We start from the raw sequence: 22,032 nt of genomic DNA on the forward strand, positions 1-22,032 counted from the left end.
ATGATGGATTCGCGAACGAAACCGTTACCGAACTCTCGCAACTGATTGAGAAGTAACGTAGAACATATCGTTTTAACGTATCAATGCAAGCGGGAGCATTCGTTTTGCTTCTTGGTTTCACTTTGAATGACTGAAACCCGTTCCGAAACGTACAATAATTAAATAAATTATTGAAAACATAAACCGTATTCCCAGCAGATGCCCTGCAGGGGTATAATTTTGTAAACGGAACTCACCGGTCACGCAGTTTTAAAGAGTTGCACAATTTATTATGAAAAAAACGTATTGCCTCATTTTATGACACACCATAAAAATATTCCACCTCCAGTGTGGTAATAAAAGTTTAACATTAGCCGAACAGGTCCATTTTCGTCACATCCTGCGTGTAAAGGGAGGGTAACCTTTCACTATTTTTGTTGTTTTTTGCAGCATTTTTATTCATCCTTCCATAGAGTGGAAACATTTAAACGTTGTAAGATCTTCTGGAAATAAGGCAAAGTGAGTTATTTAAGTTTTTTTAAAGGTTTCATGTTTTCAAAGGTATTGAAAACGGAATGGTATGAAAGTTTATATTGAATGGTACTAATTGTTATTTTCATGATATTTATTGTTGCGTGTTGTGAGGTTTTGCATTTTTATCGGTGATAAATGAGTTGCGATATTCAAGAATTTACATTATATTAAATATATGCCAAACACGTGATTCGAGCCCATACAGTGAACATAAAAATAGAATCACCTATAGGGAAAGATACGCTGTTCAGTGGTTCATAAATAGCACCACACAAAAAAACTCGCACATGATTGCAGGGGGAAAAAATATACCTACATTTCCGTTTGCCACAAATTCGCAAACAAACGGTGCATTTTAAATCGTTCACATTATGAAAAAAGTTATGGTACTGACACTTTTCATCGACAAACGGATGCACCTGTTCCGGGCGTAATATGTGTATGATATGTTTATGGAATCGTTTGTTGAGAAAATGAATAATTTTTTTTCGAATTATACTGAAAATCATCAAAATAACTAGCAATGCTTTATTCATACTTAAAATATGTTTTTTCAATTAAGCTATTCTATCATCACCAATCTAAAATGAACCAGTTTTCATTTCATTTCAAATCCTATACTTCATCAATGTATGATTAATGATTGTGGTTTAAACGAAAGCTAGCTTTAAATGCATATTCCTTGTTCAATTTACTCAACCGTTTCGGATTGCGCAACTTTAACTAACCCTTCAACCATCGGCTCGAAAAGTGGCAAACGACGTAGAAAAATTAGTTCGGAAAAGGATCGAGTTAATTTATGCACCCGTAACTTCCACTTAGACCCACAACTCCACCCTAAAACAAACAAGAGACATAAAATGTACCACACACCGTAAGAAAAGCCTTCAACACCATTGTAAGTTTAAAAAAAAACTATAATCTACTCTGAAGCGCATGACATAGTCAACGACACACTTCAAACATCGCGCGACATTAAACGAAACGAGCGTACAGCAAATAGAAATAATAAAAAAAACCAACGGGTCATGTTCCGAGGTCCTTTCACGGAACGGCGGAGGTTTGACGTTGTTTAAGCTACATTTTAATTCCAATCAACTATGCCCGTTTACTTTTTTCCCTCCTGTCTGTCACTCGTCTTTGGTGGCCGAAGCGGTGTGATTGCTGCAGGTTGCAAATTATCTTGTCATGTATAGGCGTGCGTGTGTTTGCGAACTGTGTCATAGATGACTCCAACCTGTCAATTGAGCACATTCGTCCTTCTCCGCGAAAAGGACAATTGCTCGGTATGAAATATACCGGTCCAAAACTGGCAATTATTTATTTGTTTCAATTTTTGTCTTACAATCTCAGCTTACTCTGTGACTGGTTTTTTTTTACTAAACATGAATTAATTCCCTTGTATTCTAGCCTGAAATTCAGACAAAAAAAACTTGAAACTCTTTGATTAAGAGGATAACTTGTCTGTTGGATGATGGTTGCCAAGCTTAATGTGGATGTAAACAAATAATCAGTCATTTGGTATAGTGCATGCTTACGCTTCATTACGTATCGGATCGCTGCCGGTGGGAAAGGGATTTCCTTACCGAATATAATCCTTTAGCGCTTCTACAGGAGCCAACTCGCTGTCGGATAAATTTGCATGCTTAGCTGATTGACGGCGTTGTGTTGCCGATCGTCAGCATTGTCCGGAGCCAACGTTACGAATGAAAATTTTTCCGTTTTTTCGACACCTCTTTTGACATGCCGCAGAAAAGAACGGGCTCGTAGTGTGCGTACTTGCATCGTGCGAATTCCGGTGCTATAGTCAATGTTCCAAAAATGGCCGTTTCATGTGCGAGGGTTCGTTTTCCCTTCACTTGCGCACATTTGATGGACAGCATTCGATGCAAAAATGGACATATTTTGCTACCGAACCGTTGAGGCGCGCACGCGAGCTGTAGTGAACGGATCGGTTTGCTGTCTTTCATTGGAGTAAAGATTTCGGCCATAAGTTTGGCAAGTTGAAGGCTACAATCGACAAGTATTTCGAGCGGCGAACATAATTATGTGATTGATTTCAATGAAAGAGAGCGCTGAGGAGGAATATAATTGAGGAAAATAAGAGATTTCAGTTTCGTTTGCCATAATACGAATGAATTTGTTTTAATATCAATTAAAATTTATTCTTTAAAACATTATATTTGTAGGGCTCTATTCGTAGCCAACATATGAGTGTATGCTAATTTTGATCGTTTCACACTTTCGTAGTTGTTTAAAGCAGCAATCCTCACCGAAATCAGAATAAATCACGGGAAATATTATTGCTTACATATAACACACCTTTCATAGCGACTGCTAGGCGTGTTAACAAATGATAGCCTAAGTCTGTTTTCATAACACCAAAACTAACCGGCTGATCGATCGACCTCTAAAATCTATCGAGACACCAATAGCATCATTCTTCACCGGGTGTGGCGCAGAACCACACGAAACCAAACGCATTTTTCAATCCGTTCGTGACGCGTTCGCCATACCGCACAATATGCTCGCACGAAATATAAATAAATCTGTACAGATTTTCCCTTCCAAATGCTTGGATGGCTTTTATCTACTCGCTACCCTTTTGAGCGCTATGAGCCGAATATGTACGCCATCTCTCACCCACTCCTGGCCCACTTGTCGCTTTTTTTTCTTGTGATAAAATCACACCGGGTAGACCGGCCGGCGTATGTTGTTTTGGTGTACCTAGCTCCCAACGGTACGCGCCTTTACGTGCCGACGTAAGTTGGTATGTTTATTTTCGTTTCGATAGAAAGTAAAATTTCGCTTTGACCGGCTGCGTTGCAGATCGCTCATGGTGGCTAAGCTATGAACGATTTTTTTTTCGCTTTGCGGTTTTTCTTTAAAACTTATTCTTACATTTGGAAATCTTGAAACAAAACTTGTTTACACACATTTTTTATTCCCGATCGTTGCGCATTGTATGTTACGGAAAAAACTTTAAATCTTGTCTAGAAGAGGTCACCCAGTTCTTTTTCTTAAAAGTTGAGATGTACGCAGCGAAATAATTTAACGCGATGTTGATGAAGTTTTGCGGGCCAACTGGTGACCACCAGTGTATCAATATGAGTAGTATGAAGCAAAAGGTTGAAATTAGGCTGAACAGATGATGATGATTAAATTTAATTTGGCCGATCGTCGCGTTCTGTGACGGCTGTTTGTCGCGTAATTTATTCGGTAAACATGTGCCCGAACATGAGGGGATTGCAGGTTGACGAAAATGCAATCTCCGCAACAGATCTACTCAACAGCTATGCACCATGCATTCGAATCAGCTCCGAAAGTTGAAAACCGGGCGGTGTTCGTTGACATGCGACAAATTTTGTCAACCAACTGCAATCGTGAAACGGATTCCTTTTTGCATTCGGCTTTCCTGTGGTTCTTTATTCGAGTTCATTTGGCTACACTCGATGACAGGGGTAGTACGATTTATGTTTCCGACCATCAATGGAGATCGTGGGTTGTTTTCGACGGAGTTGATAATTCGGTAGATTTCTTGAAATACTAGGTTTCTGGAGCAACTTGCCACTATAAAACTACTACTGCATAAGGTGTGCCCGACATGATAAGCTTAATTGCAGCAATAAATTTTCAGAGCTACCATCAAAAAGACGACCAGCGGGCCGACAAACGTGGTATGAAAAATGCGAACTGTCTTCGCCCATAATTAGAGTAATTCATTATGCGCACCCTCGCTATGAAACTATTGAGAATCAAATTGAGAGGCAAGCTTCACGAATGTTTTCTGGCAGTCACTTGCAATGTGACGGAATTCAAATTGTGATTTTTTAATACTTTATGAAGCGCCTCCTATTTCAATCCTTATATTAGTAGCAAGTAGCAATTTAATTTAATTACAAAATAGAAAACAAAACTATTGAAAAGGATCATCTTAAGTAATAAATATGTTTTAAATCAGCAAATAAAGCTTCCGCCAAATCACTCTGCTACAAAACAGTGAGTCGGAATATGTCTCAATGAAGACATTGCATCTGATTGGCACAATTTCAGACACTGATGTCTGATATGTAGATCACCGATGACTGGTAGACGCCATCGATGGCTTGATCGCCTCATGTCTCTCTACTCGAATAATCGAACGGAATGAACCGATTAAAAACATTTATTATTCGCATTTGCGTTTTGACGCATGTCTGTCATTCTTCTCGAAACCAGCCACCGATTCTTCTCGAAACCAATGTGGAAACAGTGTGCCTTGCCACGATCGGTTGTACGAACCAGAGAATGGACTATGTGTTTGGCTCTGTTTTCTGTTGACAGCTGGCAGTTGAACGATCGGTAATTCGCTCAAGTCTTCGACGAAGGACTTTTATTAGGTAGATTGAATCACGAATCACGAATCACGAAAAAAATAGCCGCAGGGAAAGAAAAGAGCGACTTCGATTGTCATGTGTTTTTGGAGGGTGTTGAAATGGATGTCTAGAAGTCTGGGTGGCGAATGCTAATATGAAGATAAGTTTTAATTAGTATAACACTAATTAAATAACAAAGCCTATGGTTGGAATTCTAATCGTAACATGTTATATTATGTCCATCAAGAGCCGTATTACTCATACTCATTTCAATCCAATCAAGCACATCTCATCAATAGCAGAGACCATTTCCAAACAAACCCAATTTTGGATTGTAGCACCATATTACCTTACTGCCAAACCTGATCGATCCTTTCTCTTTGCATACGATCCAATACGACTATATGACACCGACGGAAGTTAATTATCGTAAAGTAGTATGAAAAATTGATCCGTTGTCTTGGCCTGTTGAATGTATTCTAGAGGAATCGGAACAAATAAGATGCTAATTTATTACAACCCACTGCAGATTTGACCATTTGTCAATATACATATAGAGTTCGTGCAGTGTCCAAAAGTGGCGTGAACTGTTTTTGTGAGCCTATGATTTTGAGATCACAAAGCAGAAATGTTTGACGAGAACGTCCTTTTTCGGAACAAACTAAGACTGAAAATAAAATCACTTGAACTGCTTTTGCGTTATTAATATTGCTTCTCTCACACATCCAATTCCATTCGCCCCGCAATCGTATGCACTAAAGCCCATTGATTTGTGGCATATCATTTTTTATGTCCTCTTTGTGCCAAAGCTGACATCCGAAAAGGCGAAAGTAAAATTTGCCGTTGTCAATCGGTCTGAGCCGCCCGGGTGTAGGTTTCAATACAAGAATTCCCGTTTCTAAAGCTGCAAGTAACGATTTTTGGCTTAAGGGTCGTAATTGCACTAGGGGTTACGTCTCAGTGAAAGCTTCGCTACTGGAGGAAGTTGTATTGGTTGGTAGACGTGCGAAATGAATCATCATTTGTTTAAGACATTTGGTTGATGAATTTCAACAGGTTTACCAGAAGCATTTTCGGACTACAGTGATTAAATAATGTTGTCATACGTTTGCAGTTATATATCATGGACTAGAGCTGGAGATATCGATTTCGAAGTTTGAATTCAATTATAGTCGAAATTAACGAGCCATCGTGTACCATATCCTATTAATTAGCTTGAGTTAAGAATTATCACATATATTTTTTTTTATATAGAAAAAAGTAACCCGTTTTGTCTTAACGTAAACATGTAGGACCGACCGAAACAGCATCCTGCCTTACGAGTTAGTCGCGAATGATCCACAGCGTCGTAGCATAGTTGTAAGCGTTTGTCACCGTTAAAGTAATATCTGATTATTGTTATATTTTTTTTATTTTCCTTATAAAATCTGCTCTGTATCGTGTCATGTGAAGAAAACTGTTTACAAACGAAAAACGTGTGAGTGTACCTGTATTACAAGACCGCCATTAAAGTGTCATCAAACTACGAGTTCGGTTTAAGTGTGCGATTTCATCAGTGTCCACTAGCTCCTGGAACAAGAGACAATGTTGTAATGTTGCAAATACAGCCACTTCATTGAAATCCTCTCCACGGGCATCCCAAACTCCAATTACAGCTCCAGCTGTAGTGTTTTTGCGAATGAACCCGATCCAAAATGCTACAACACCATTCGATGATCATAGTTGTACCGTGCGTTATTCAGTAGTTTTCAACGTGTGCGTATGCGTGCATGTATCTCGAACAGTGGCAACATCTTCATCCAGAGTTTCTGTGGCATCTGTGGAATTTTAGGCCTTTTGTGATGTAAAAAGTAAATTAAAAGAAAAAAAATATAAAGGTAAAACACAATACATGTTTCAGCAGCATCAAGCCTTCGAAAGTTTTTGACTCTACAGGTGAAAAGTGGTGACTGCGTCCATTTCTGTTCAGTGCGCCGCAATACTATCTAGGACTAAGTGGTCACCTTCCTGTGCCGTTTTCGGACGCATTCCTAAAGTTTTGTGTTGAGAAATATCGGGATTCCTGTGCCAGTCAAAAATGTCATCGTCCAAGCCACCGACGATGAAGTCGGCACTACATGCAGGAATGCTCGGTAATAAAGGCAGCAAAAATGGCAACACAGGCAATGGCAGCAGTGTTGATGGTCGTCCAGTTGCTTCTGGGATGCCGGGACTCAGTGCGGCCGGTTGTAAGTACGATCGGACTATCGAGGATACTGTGGTAGCATTGCGCCGTGAACTTCGCACCGTTTACGAAACGTTACGTGAACAAAACGAGAAACTAGTCGATCTGGAAAGGGATGTGCGTGATCGGGATATTAGCATTCGCTATTTGAAGAATGAGTATCGCAAGCTGAAGGAGTACTATCAGAGCAATAAGAGTGACTTATCGGTGCCGCCAAACTTTACTCTTAATGGAGGCGCTAGTAAGGAAAACGGAGCCGCCAACGTTGATGATCTGTTGCAGAAGCTTCAGAAGGAATTGAAAGAGAAAGATGTGATGGTCCGTGAGCTCAATCAGAAGGTGATCAGGCTTTCGAATAATCTCATCTTCGTTCAAAAGGAATCCCTTAGCAAGGACGATCGGTTAGACGAGTTGCAAAATGAGATCGATAAGTTCCGTCAAGTGGTAAGTAGGGTAGTCAGACCTCTGGATACGATCACCCAATGACATTTTGATCACCCGTCCTTAAGGTACGACCCATTACGAAGGCTATGATCGAAAAGCGCTGCTCTGAGGACACATTCGACAATTGGTCGCCTGGTGTGGAGAATACACGCGTCCTGCCCGTCAGTGAACCACGCATCAAGCGCCAAGCCATCAGTGCGGAACCCTTGTCCTCATTAGCTGGAATGCAAGGCGATCTCATCAAGATTCCCAAATCTTCATTGTAAGTGCAATATTTAGGTGTGTGTTGGTGAGTCTTGCTACACCAGGAAATTGGTAACTGTTGAGTTCCTCCCATCTGTGCAGGCAAATATTCACACGCTACTTTATAGCCGACGGTTGTACTAGTCAACAAGTTGTACCAAATTCCGCGTGGAACAAGATTCTGACAAATCGAAGGATAGCTTGAAAAAAAAAATGTACCAATGGTGTCAAGTGGATTGCATCATTACATACACCTTTTCTCAGCAAGTGTGGGCTTTTTCCGGTGACATGTACACAGTTTTTTTGCGTGAGAAACTACATCTTGTTGATAGTATCGGGAGTTATTTGTAGTCTGAAGGAAACTGCATTTCAGCTCGGAATATTCGCGTTATATTTCCATAAAATTAATCATTGTAACGAGTTTAGCATATCTTCAAAGGATCCCCTGAGGGATGTAGCCTTCCACAACACCCGTGTAATGATCAAATCACACCGTGTATTATAGTTGATCGTTTCTTTGCCACATTTGCGTGCCCGGTGGTAGTTAATTAAAATGTTTACATTGCACCCTTTCCGTGTGACTCCGGCGTATTCGGCGCGCAAATTAAACCGCATTAATTCTGTCACTGATTAGACCACCTTTTCCCTGGCCCTTGCCTGTAGGCCAACGCTATACTGGTGAATTTGAGCTATAGTGAGTACGCAACTGTTATGCACTGGTGCTAGCATTAAACATCCGCCCAGGGGTTGCAGTAGATATGGCATCGACGATTGGACACTACGCACTTTGACTTAATGTACGCAGGTAATGCCGACGATACTGCGAAGCTGTTTCATTGCGATCGATCTACATCGAACGCAGTACTAATATAGGTTTAATTCAATCTAAATTAGTACCTCACTACTGATCATAAATAATACAACCCGCCACAGAACACCACTTATGATAACGGATTAGTGATCAGTTTCGCAGAGGAGAATAAGTGTTTGGTGTAAAGTTTATTCGAAAGATTTTACATATAAATTACATTAAATACATTAGACACTTTTTTTCAGTAGTTTATATCGCTATTTACAATGATTAAAATGGAAAAGTTATTAAGTAATTATACAAACATAAACGTCGTAGATCTACACAACATCACAAATGCCATGTTTCGTTCAAAATGGAGCGTCAAATGAAAATATGGATGAAAACTCCCTAAACCATGGGTCATTGCTATGAATGGTGTGAGTAATCAGCTAATAATTACCTCATTAATAATTTTACTCACGCCACTAGCGGGTGCCGCAAAGGTCGTCATAATTCATGCAGCAAACAGCGTACACACTTTCGAAGCGGAGGCCACACTCCCAAAAACAGCGTTTCTTGAAGGTTGTTAACCTTACTGATCGAGGGTTTTCGAGGGGGGAGGGCTCGAGGAGAAAATTCCCAGACAGGCTTCCAAGGTCTGCAGGGCTCGGTAAAAAGGAGTGTGTTTTAGGTGTTACAGATATTGTAGAAGGATTCCTTTCAGCACGTGCCGTACCCAGTTAGTTTGTTCGCCGTCTAGCATGTCTGCATCCTACACAAACCGTAGCGCGAATATGTTATTCCGCCCAGAAATGGCTGACATTTGCACTCCATGGGAACCATGTACGCCCATGTGGAAAATGCTATACACGATGCAGTTAGCAAACGTTACGCGACGCGACGCTTTGATATCCTCAACTACCTTTTAGTATATAACTAACAACAGGTAGGGTCTCATAACCTTATACCCACGTATATTATCAAGAGCCGTGTTCCAACCATCAACCCACCTGGTTCCGTCAACCCGTGCTGTGCAATGGTTCATTCGTCAGTTAATAAGTTTGTTCTGGAGCAGTCTTAAATTTTATGCCCGCTACAAACTTCAACAGTCATCGCTTGTCACCATAAAATAGCTATGACAATTTCATTAACCACCATCGCTTAAGCTGACGTTCTACCGTATACCTTGGCTGCACTTGGGAACGGCATGGTCCGTGCTTGCTACGATCATCTCATTAACATGTAGACAACAACCACAGTTATATCGATTCGCCACACTTGTTTTATTGCTATTATGATCTTTCGCTAAATGTTTAATGCGTTCGCTACTTTCGACAATAATCGTAAAAAATAATAACTTCAACTTCTGCGTGTAACACCAATGTCACCGTGAAACATTATACTAGCACGTATTAGTGTTCCATGTGATAGATTTATTGTCCAGTTAAGCTACCGGGCGGGTGACAGTTTTCATTACCTTTTTGAATGTGTGGGATAAAATGCTTCTATGTATTTTGGCGGACGGTTGTACAAAACATGCAGTATTATGAATGCCGTATTCAGTTTACATTCCGGTGTTATTGAACTCCCACAAATGAAGCAAATTAAGGATTTACGAACCAGCTCAACATATGTATTTCCCTTTTTTAGAAACCAATTTTCTGTTTTTACGCATGAAATTGAGCAAATCAACAAAAATGTGCAACGTCTTATTTATATACATCGATAAGTTAATTGTTACGTGATGGCAATCTATTCCATAGAAGCCATTTTGTTCTTGCAAACGCGCACTTGATTGATTATTGCAATCGCGAAAAACGACATCTGCACTCACTGACGCTAATTGTCTTACCGGACGACCTTCCCGTGAAACACGATTACGATCATTTCTGTCGTACTTCAATTTGATCGCCAATCGATCATCTTGACGCTCAGGCTGCAGCAAATAAAGGAGCGCATTTGGGCAGAGCCTGGAGTTTTCTCACCGTTGTAATTGACTGTGATGATTAATGGGGTGATATTTGTGCTTTTCTTCATTCTAGATCCCGTGAAATAATCAAATCGGCCATCCTGGATAATGATTTCATGAAGAACCTGGAAATTACACAGATACGCGAGATCGTTGATTGTATGTATCCGGTACAATATGCTGCTGGAAGTCTTATCATCAAGGAGGGCGATGTTGGCAGTATTGTATATGTGATGGAAGGTAAGTGAGCTCCCTATTTACAAATAAAATATAATTTATTTTCTAGAGAATCTCTAGTTATAATACATTAGACTTCATCGCAGTGATATACATTTATTTATACATACTGCTACTACTAACTCTAAACATGAGTTATGGTACATTAAAGGTTGTACTCAACAGTTGTTCTGTTAAGGTAATGTAACTCTTCAAAAATTCAATAATTGTTAATTTTTTTTTTTTGCTCAAGTGATCGAGCTGGGGTGAAATAATATGTAAAAGTAAATAATAATCTTACAGCAAAATTCCCTAACAATGGGGCAAACGCGCCAACCATTCAAGACGCGCATTAATGGGCGGTCTCATTCGTTGCGTACATTGCATACCTTTAGGCGTATAGCAAACACGAATCTGGCTCGGTTGTCGACTTTGTCGATGTTAGTGTTTATGCATTATTGCATATCTACAGATATTTCTAGAGATTTTTTTTGAAGAAATGTTTAAAGAAAATGAAGAATTAAATTGATATTATAAATGATAAATGATTGATATTATAAATGGTTTATGTAATTTACACTTAGCTGGTCAAATAGCATAGTCGGTGAGACAACAATGGTGACTATACTTGATCTGTTCGCTAGGGTCGCTTGGATAGAGGTACCTATAAGACTATTTGGCTGTAGTTCATGTCATAAGGAGCCACAAGTAATTGGCTAAACGATATGGAATCATATAAGAAGATAATGAGTTTTTATTTGTGCTATTTCTATTTCATCCTTATCTTATATTCTTTTATCTTCAAACTTATATTTTTTATTTTTTGCTCGGTTAGAACGGCCTGGCCGTATCGAGACTTTTTTACCACGTAGCAGGATAGTCAGTCCTTGCTCCGGGGGACGGTCCGGATGGGATTTGAACCTCTTCCTGCCGTGTGTCCACCGCCGTTTTTCACATGCACCATAGTGCCGCCCCTACAAAACTTTTATGTTACACAAACATATGAAATATTTGACTTTCCGAAAATAGACAAATAGACTTATACAGTGAACAAAAAGATAAATTGCTGAGCTGTTATAGTCACGAGTCGCTGGAAATTAGTGATGCGTTAGTCCAACATCCGCACGCGTCTACAAAAAAGAACCTTCCTTTTCGTTGCAATAGGGTGTAATGCCATGTAATCGTAAGGTCTTGTCTCTAACGGCTTCCCGCGCGTAAAATTAATACCACTAACGCTTAAGCATATTTTTCCATCATTTTCACTTTCTCCGAATGCGTTGGTGTACCTACTGCCTTGACAACGACAGACTTGTACGATGCAAGAGATTTTTGTATTTTCGCATCGTGCTTAAAATATTACACGACCACAGAGCGCAGAAGACGAATGGTTGCTATGAAGACGAATGGCCCGGCCGGTAAATGCTTTCGCTTTCAGATCAAATGACAATCGATGAATTATCTAACCAACGACGCACTAAGCAAAGCGTCTTGCTCATTTCCAGAAGAAAGTAATTGGCAAGAAATGTTTGCCATTCGCCAAAGAGAGTTTAGAGATAGATGAGAATTGTGTTGATGAATTGAAGTATTTATTGCCGTGGTTAGGTTTCTGCTTTCATCAGCGCTCGACATCTTTCAACCATTGTGGGTAGATGATCTTTCAATTTATTAGATAATAACCATAAACAGATAACTATTTGTTTATAGACATAAGTTATGTAGTGTATGGTGTAGTCCACGAAATGTTGTTTTTCCGGAGCAACTACATTGAATTACATTTTAAAAAGAATATAGTCTCTTAATTAAGCTATTGATAATGGTGAAACAAGGCATATCAAACCGATATGAATGTCTTATTTTGTACAAGCTATACCCGATTAGCAAAGGTATCAACAAGCTGTCCCTTTCAACGAACAAAAACGCATCTATTAGATGATGAAGCGTGTTAAAAATGGCAGTAAAATATGCGAAACATGGTACAAAGTCAGATGAAAACTATCAACTTGCGTTCGCTAACCATCGCAAACAAATTAATCGCCGTCTCTTGTTCGGTACGAGCGGGACCAGGCGGATGTGCGAAACGCAAGTCGAAACAAGCCTCCGAAACAAAACCCCTACACCGTGCACTCTATGTGCAACATAATTTAACGCTCCACTAACGATTTCATCGTTGCAAAGCAAATGACCGTAAGCATTATCAGGTGTCGGCACTTCCGTTTCTTAAAATACCTATTATGTATGTGCCTTTGAAAGCTTTTAACATATATGTGCTGTTCAATGTGAAATGGATTTTCTGAAATATGAAAAACCGAAACGTCGATCGGTTCGAGTAGCAATTGTCACGATGTCATCAACCTTTGGAAGAATTTTGTACGTAGTCTTTTGTCAAAACATTCCACATCTGGTTTAGTTTGAATTTGATAGAACACCCGCTCGACCCTTTTTTGGGACGTTAATTAACAAACTGTTGTCGTCGTTTTGCTTCCTGTTCTGAACATTTATCGTGCCATTTAACGAACACAGCAGTAAAGCGATTGTTCTTAACCATTCACTTCAGTGAATTTTTAATGTCTGTGTGTCTGGTTAACCTATTGTTATTTGATTCGCCTATATTTAAACTTCCTCTTCTAGATGTTTTTGTAAAATAGATGTGCTACATCTATAAGTTAACTATATTACCGACAGGTGGTCTTCTTTAAATAGTCCCTGAAGGTTGGACACTCTAAATCTGGTTGCCTGCTGTTCGATTGTGATATTTGCTACCAATAACTTGCTCGTTAACTGTTTAGCCTTTTTCGCGGTTAAGAATTTGTTTACAGCTTTTCGAAGGCCTTGGTAGGCAGCGATGACGGTGTTACACTGGCGATGGCGATGACGGTGGCTTCACTTCACTAAGCATGGCTTTCGCACCTAAGACCTGAGCTATGGTTTGAAAAGCCCTGAAGGACATTGACTAATTCAATTGAATTGAATAGTACACATCGGGCTGAAAGTAATTCTGGATAACAAATTCACGTTAACTTTGTACTTGGAATGTGTCTAAATCTTACCGGTTTGGAGCCATAACATTCGTTTCTTGTCACACCAACTGAACCACGACTCTGTTTGTATTGCTCGATCGGACACTTTACGACACCGATAGCATCTGTCTTAAACTCATCATCATGTTCTGCCGCAGGGTCTATTTAGACCTGTCAGCTAAAGAACAATACACACCGGTATGGCATTGCGATAAGGCCTACCTAATAACATTTCGAGTGAGGTACTGTGCCGTTCAACTATACTCACTCTCACAGGTCACCAGTCAAGGCAGACGCGAAAGATGTTGCACCACAAATGCCAGGGTTGTAAATGTGAAGTAGTTGGATTCGAAGATGAAGAAGTAACGCACCCGATTGGATTGCTATTGTTGGGTCGGGTGGTGGCAATCAAACGGTCGATTCGGCAATCGGCATAGATTTGTTCTCACGAGATTGCGAGTGTTTCGAATAATATCTAGACTGTTGTGCTTCACTAAAGGGGAGGTTTTAGGGCCGTTTTAGTAGGCTGATGATCGTTTTATGATTGGGCATAATGGTTCACCCGTGCCCTCTAACATTTTAATTGAATGTTTTTCCATGATAATTGTTTTATTAAATTAGGGCATCCATGTAAGCGCTTTTTCCAGGTAGAGCCGACATCGGAATCCAAATATCGTATCAAATATTTTATTTGACGATGAAGTTTTGAATTCTTGGTTCATTGGTAGCATTGAAGTTATCTGATTTAATTAAAAAAAAGATCATTTATGTTTATGTAAGATTATAAACTTGGAGTTGGATATTCAACAGTACATAATGGTACGCTATATTTTGTTATCAATTTGATTTATCGTTAGCTATTAGCTGCTTGTTTTTACCATTTGATGTTAATCAAATAATGTTTTATTAATGTGTATATATTTTCGACTAGTATATCTATTAATATATTATATATTGTATTCACTAGAATATTTACTAAAAATTCTCTTTTGTCGCCATATATTAACTAATCTTACAACCGGCCTCTTGCGATTTCAAAACATCACCCTTGTTGGTGCCTTGGCCAATGTTTGTTTATAACACTCTCACAGTATGCGAACTCTCTAGTGTGGAAGAGAGTTCGTAGAGCGTAACTAACCAAAATGCATATTAGTGTTCGCGCCTGCTCCGTTGTACCAGACGATTTAAATGCCACCAAAGCGGCGAAGCTTAACGATCAGTCTCTTGGAGCGTCGAAGAGATCGTGAAAACCGATCGTACAGCACGCACAGCACGAAACACAAAGAGAAAAAGCACCCACAAAAGGGGCACACACTCTCGCAGCTTACGTACGATTCGGACACGACAGTTCGGCTCAGTCACGTTTCGCGTTCCGACGGCAAAGCAACACGCGCGGTTTACGCCGTGGTTCGGTTTCGCATGCGTTCCTGTCTTAGTTTGTTTATGTTCCGCAAGTGTACGTCAATTTACCCACCAAGCCCCTTGTACGTGCGTGCGAAACAGAGGAATCGAAAACAACAAAGAAGTGGACAGCGGGATCGTATCGTGGATTGGCACGCGGATCGGATGCAAAGTTTACGATCAATCGCAGCCACGATCACACGCACACGTGCGCTTTTGGTAGTGCGGATTTATTAAACTGCGTTACCGTGCGGTTTTATTCATGTATTCTGCACTCAGTGGCGATTGTTTGTGTACACTTCGGTAGGTGACGATCGGTGTGAGTGAATTGTGATGCAGTACCTGCATTGCAACAGCATTGTACAGCCCCGCAACAACCACAACAGCAAGGCAAGCTGTTAAATGTCTAAGAGCAAACGTGTTGGAAGTGAAGGCGAAACCTCGAGATATACAAAAACAAGTTCTTAGCCCTCCCAGTCTCACCCAGGCCTTGTTGAGTTTTTGTTTATTCAGCCTGTTACGTTTGGGTGCAGGAAAGTGATCTATGTATGTGATTTTTATGTGCCTTCTTGCTAGCGTTGGAAATAGTTCATAAACGAGTAGTACGATCTTCTGAACCCGAATACCCCATACCTTCGCTCGTGAAAGTGTATCTGCACATCGAAAGTGAACATCGAAGAGGAAAGTGAAGGTGGAGCACATCACTGTCGTAGCAAATTCAGAAAAGATTTCCTACAAGAAAACTTCCTCTCAGGAACCTTCATGATTAAGCTTTTGCAGTTAAGATCGGATTTTTTTTTCGAATCCAGCCGATTAAGTGTTTTCACTCGCCCGTAGGGTGTAATGTTCTACTCTACTTAGCGTCAATCACGTCATCGTGGCGTTCACCGCATGGATCGTGTTTAGCGACCACATAAAATAGTAGCCATTGCTCGCCATAGCTGGTGAGATGAATTTCTTGCCCATACGATCAGTCAAACTATATGGAACGCTATGCCTCGGACAAGGAAGTCTTTCGATACAGTCGTGCAAAGAAAGAAGCAAATCGTATAAATAACCGGTTGGTATAAGAGTGGGTGGTAATCAATTTTGCCTTCTTCTACTTCACGGATTTCCCCTTTTAGCCATCGGTCCGTAATGGGAAGGACGTTGGCGGACCTGAGCATTCCACCATTCTCAACTCCCCCGAAGAAGAGTGTCCGCCTGGCTGAGTAAGCAAAGCACAATTCTTCTTTGCCCAAGCTTATGTCACGCTTGTGAAATGAGCAATCACTGTTTGTGTGTCTGGCCGCAGGCAAACGCTTTGGTGACAACCCCTTCTCCTAAGGCCATCTGAAGATCGATCTCTGCACAATGGGGGTTTTCCCTTAAGTGTTGTGCTGTATTTTAAAGGCTTTGGCACATTTTTTTCGTTCACTCCGAAACGGTCGAAGGTATCGAGACTCCGATCGGCAATCTCGGATATATCGCGTATGGTTCTCCCTGATACGTGAGGCATTGTATGTAGTGGTGGTAAACCGTCATGGTCAACCAACAGTACTTCTGCAGTCTGCAGCCATTTACAAGTTGTGAGAGTTTGTTCTAGGGTAGGGTGTTGGCTCAGTACCACCCCGTACGGCCATGACCACCCTATGCGTTGTGAATAATTAACCAAACCGCACGAAGCCTGTGTCCTTAAAAGATCATTTTGTGTGATTGTTTCTTTAGTTTTTTCTCCCCCTACCGTAAAGAATAGAAAGGCATATTTCGAGGACTGGTTTGTTTATCCACAGATTGCAAGATATATGCAAACGTGAAGTGAACTTATACTATGAGGTTTAGTTTGATTTTTTTGTTGTAGTTGTTACTGAATGGAGTATGTGGTTGATTGGGTAGTCACCTTTGTTACGTGAATAACATAACTTTAAATCAGAGCTAAAAATGATCGAAACCTTCATTTTTCCTCAGGTGATTATATGGAAGGGATTAACATCGATTACACTGGCCAACGCCAGCAAAAGTAACGAATGACTGATCCCAAATTGAATCACCTTTCAAACTAGCAGAGAGCCTCAAATTAAGACATTATCGTTTAAATTGAAAAGCCATTCAGTAATCGATCCCGAATGATCGATCATCATAGTAAGCGTTGAGCCGATTGGACAAACAAACAATCCCAAATGCCTATCACTTCCTTATTGTTGAAAAACAAAACATAATAAAGCGTTAGTTTTGCTAGAAAAGTGAAAATGTTCAATGATCCTTCCTCTTCCAATTTATAATTATTGATCACGCTTTTGCAAATGTCCATCAAGTTCAGTGTGTTGAATTTAATTTTCAAGATCCTCGAAATGCCACAGCTATTGGTATTCTAATGATTTACAGTATTTTAGCGCTATGGAGCTCACATACCCTTGTAAAAATCGTAACACAAATGCGAAGGTCCTTCTCCTTGTGAAATTCTTTTGCGCCTTCTTATATTCAACGATTGATTACAAGATCGCGGCAAGCAAAATCAAAATGTCGTTTGTAAGCCTACAAAACTTTAAGGATGTTTGACGATACCACTTTTGATACGTGAACAGTACGATCGTCGCGTGACTGGGCAAGGTAGCTTCAACCTTTTTAGCGTGCTGGAATGTGTTTCTGATGTCGTTGAAAGGCTTCAAATACTTACAAGCGTCTCGAATATGCACAGGCTGTTCGGGAAGTAATTGGACACGTAGACAGGGGCTTTCAATTAATTCTTAGCTAATTGAAGGATGCGCAAGACGAATCTTATGAGCGCACTGTACCCAATGTGATGCGCCATCCAATTTGCAATTGATTTCATTGAACTAACTGGCGTATAATAGATGCCCTAGTTTTTTGCCGTTTAACAGTGGTATGTAGAGTAGAACTGATAATGCGTTCAATTTAATCCCATCCGATAGAGTGAAAGATTCATTTCATCGCTCACGACGCTATGATGTGTTGACGTTCGGCTTTTAATTAGTCTTGCTCAGCACACTTACGAATGGAATCTAATTTCTCTTACCCGGTTTGATACGCGCGCACTCCGTTGGCCAAGAAATGCAAAACCGACAGACGTAAAATCGATTAATTGTGCCCCTTCCTTAACCTTTTGCCTAATACGTTTGGTGGTTTTCGACGATTTTACGTACGTATTGTGTTGCCTGGAAATCAATGGTTTAGAAACCTATTTTTGAGCAGTGGAACTTAAGACACGTGGAATTGGAGTTACAATATGATAATCAAATCCTATCGATTTTTGCTTGTAATTAATTCGCTTACGGATTTTGAGTTTTCAGATTAGATTCCCAATACTCAGCAGGTCCCTTCCCATGAATTCGTTCAGCCCGCAAACGAAATGTTTATTAGAAGCCGCATATATAAATAAATTTTATATGAAATGATACCATAAAGACAATAAAACCGAAAAACACACTCATCGCCCATAGCGAAAACTGGATTACTATTGGTTGCTATTTGGGCTGACATGGCGGATTTATTTTGTTTTTGGTAGGCAATTTTACGTTCGCGCAACTTCTTGCTTCATGCGCATTCACTCACTTTATGGGCAAGCTGAGGACCTTGAAAACTCGCTCAGCCAAGCAATACGTCGTTGAAGCCGTACAAAGCAGTCGTGATTCAGGATGCGATCGAAAGTCCAGCTACGAGACGAACGAACCGGTTCAAGGATCCTGCGTCACACTACCTCCCGCTGGACCGGAAAATGTCGATTTCGCTGTCTACGCAACGATGTCGTAGAGTTTAGTGAGCCCTTCCTGCTCAATTTATGGAGTTGAAAATCAATGAATACATTTACACGGTATGGTCGAGCGTATGGAAACAATAACGTTCTAAAAGGGAAAGGGTTGTGTGATTTTCATGAGACTTTTTTTATTTTAAAAATGTTGTATTTACTTTGGAAATGTAAACCTTCTAATGATGCGATTCATTTCAAGCAAATTTCTACTTTGCATAAATAAAGTTGCATGCTTTAACCAGAACAAATTATACATTCCACAGCAAATGCTGTTTCCAAACCCACAAAGACTCTTCGTTAGTCTGCTTAAATCTCTCGAGCATTTGTCAAGGTTGTGTATGTTGAAATATTTGGATATTCCTTCAAATTTTGCCAACCTTACTGCCCCTCTTTCAAAAAGCAACAACATGTTGACATTTTAACGCCAAATCTTTATCGACACTCGAAAACCACTCTCCATTGGCCATCAGCGTTCAAATATAATCTGAGAATGAAGTTAAAAATAAAGCTCTATTATGATTGTATCTCTCCGGCTATTTTTTGTGCACTTGAGGTTCAGGGTAGTAATAGAATGATTGTCGGTGTAGATCAGGATGTTGTTCGTGATCAACCAGTGTTATCAGCGGTTCATTCGGGAATTTTAACGTAATATACTCCAACACACGTAGAATCCATAATCAGCTGAAATCCATTGGAGTTATAGCTTGATGATCATTGGGTTTACCTCAAAACCGACGCCACACAAAAGCACCCTTGTGCCTTGGTATGCACACACCCGTGCGCACAGATGCGCTCATTGCTTTCAAAATCGTACTTCGAGCTCCACACGTTTGTTCATTGAGACATTGAGGTACTGCTGCTTATTTTTCTCGTTATTTGTGTTCCTTTGTGATGCGGCAGTCGTAGCTGAAGCGTATCAAATAATATAATCATATTACATGTGGCTACCAGTGAACGAATTACATACTGCTAGTGTTCGTGATTGAGTGTAATCGTCACTCAATTCAGCAGAGTTTCGGTGTGCAGTGTCAAAATATTGGAGTATCTTTCAAACCATTAAAATGAAAGATACAGCATAGTGCAGCTCAGTTTCAGTGCTCTTATTCTTCAAGTGCATTAAGGGGGCAAACAAAAATTTTCGTACACGGTTCCGTTTTGTGCAATAAAAAAGATAAACATGCGGATTATACACCATCCAGGACGTGCTATTGATGCGAGTCTTTCGCTCGAACAACGCAGTGCAATGGGTGCCCTCTACGAGGCCAACTGGAATAAAGTACAGTCTAGCATGAACTCGTTGATCGAGAGTCATCACGAGACAAATCCTTATGAAACGGCAGATCATCCATCGTCTAGACCTGTTAACCTGGAGTCCTATCGAACATCGACCGTTGCCGGTTCTTCTGAGGATGACGAAGGCCTTCCCGATGAAGAGGAGCGCGATTCTTTTCAGGAAGGCAATGGTGTCCTCAAAGCATTGAATGGATACCGGCCAGCTACAATAAGACGTGCGCGTCAACGCCAATACCCAGAATGGGACGAGTCGAAGGACCCGAAAGACTTCCTGGATGATCCAAACGCTACCAAATATCATACCGTCAAAGGACGGATGTTTGAAAATACTCACAAACCGCGGCCTGCTTTGCGAGGCTCCAGTATGGCCGAGTTCGATGCAGGACACTACGCTAACTTACTTTCAACAGAAGAACGTGTGCCGGCTGTTCCAGCACGTAATTCAACCTTAAAGCGTTCCAATACGGTGGCAGCAAAAATCCCTACCGCTCAGCAGAGAACTCTAGATCGACGGGAACTGTTCATGCACCAACAGCAACATCAATACCATCCTCCACCTGAACACCAGTCGAAAAAGGAACGTGTGAGGCAACAGAAACCTATGGACGAGTACTCGGATCATCTTCACCGTCCGGTTAGCCACTATCCGGACCCGATGCCGGGAATCGAAAGCAAGCTGAGATCTAGCGTGATCTGTGATAATGGTACCGGTAGGGCCCGGTATCGTGATAAATCCAGCCCAGCCGACTATCGCCGTGGTAGCGATGACAGTGAGAGTAATCTATCGATCGGTGACCGTATGACATCGTACCGATCGGACAACGATCTCTGTTCTCAGATCTACCGGGAGGGTAGCCGAAATGGCTCATTGGCAAGTATTCCACGTGCATCGGCAACGCTTTCCCGCAATCGCACCATCAAGGGTCGTCCAATTTTAGAAGATATTCCAGCCGATCTGTTGCCGCGATTAGAACCGGAGAAACCTAAACGTTCCGATAAGAAAGTCGGTTTCGGCAAGATGTTGTATAATACGATTTCGGCTGGTACGAAGTTCCCGCGCACATTGCTCAAGTCACATTTTGGAGCTGGTGTAAGGGAAGCTGGCGATATGTCCGAGAATGAGAGTGCGACCGGATGTCACGACTCGCCACTCTCATCGCTGTCCTCTTCTGCGTCTTCTTCCTCGTCCTCATCACCACCATCGTCATCCTCTAAATCGTCATCCTTTAAAAAATTGTTTGGTGGCGGAGGAACTAGCGGTGGCAGCAGAAGTACCAGCAATAGTAGTAGCATCAGCAATAGTATCAGCTCTGTCACTGTGCATCAACAACGACGTCCGCAGCTTAGAGATGAATGCGGTGATTCGTTCATCATTTCCTCGCGTCACGGCCCAGCCAGTGGCAAACTTGCCTCGCTAGTTCCCGTGCATACGTACGCACGGAAGCGACGCACAGGAAATTTGATCGCCAACGAACCCATCTACGGCAACGTGGAGGAGATCTACGTCAATCCTGATGGTGAGTTATAAATGTCACATTTTTCCGCACCCTAAAGTGGGAGTGGATTTTTGTTACTGTCTGTATTTTTATTTTCCTAGTAAGCGGATATATCCTGATAGTGTGCCATGGTGACATGGATAGAGTGTACATTTTTTACATTAAAAACCGAATAAAAATAACCAGATTTCGCAAAACATCTTACAATCAGTGCTATCGCTAAATCGCTCTATCAAATACCATTTTTTCATAAACTTTCATCTCCATCATCATCAGCATCACGATGTACCCTTCGTCACGATCATAATAACTATTAGCGC

At 40.8% G+C, this 22,032-nt stretch overlaps 1 protein-coding gene across 4 annotated transcripts in view; it reads left to right on the forward strand.

Moving 5' to 3' along the window:
* Positions 1 to 22,032, forward strand: part of LOC125762127 (cGMP-dependent protein kinase, isozyme 2 forms cD4/T1/T3A/T3B) — a 77,414-nt gene that overhangs the window by 27,031 nt on the left and 28,351 nt on the right. Inside the window, exons 1-3 of one of the 4 annotated variants that reach the window (XM_049423920.1) lie at positions 5,738 to 7,536; positions 7,602 to 7,798; positions 10,615 to 10,781. In XM_049423920.1, the coding sequence (XP_049279877.1) occupies positions 6,946 to 7,536; positions 7,602 to 7,798; positions 10,615 to 10,781 (955 nt within the window). In that variant the 5' untranslated portion in view covers positions 5,738 to 6,945. Of the gene's footprint in view, positions 1 to 5,737; positions 7,537 to 7,601; positions 7,799 to 10,614; positions 10,782 to 14,641; positions 21,734 to 22,032 lie in introns of those variants that run through there. The other 3 variants (XM_049423917.1, XM_049423918.1, XM_049423916.1) reach the window with 3 other exon arrangements.

The sequence above is a fragment of the Anopheles funestus genome, chromosome 2RL, assembly GCF_943734845.2.
Source record: "Anopheles funestus chromosome 2RL, idAnoFuneDA-416_04, whole genome shotgun sequence".
NCBI lineage: Eukaryota > Metazoa > Arthropoda > Insecta > Diptera > Culicidae > Anopheles > Anopheles funestus.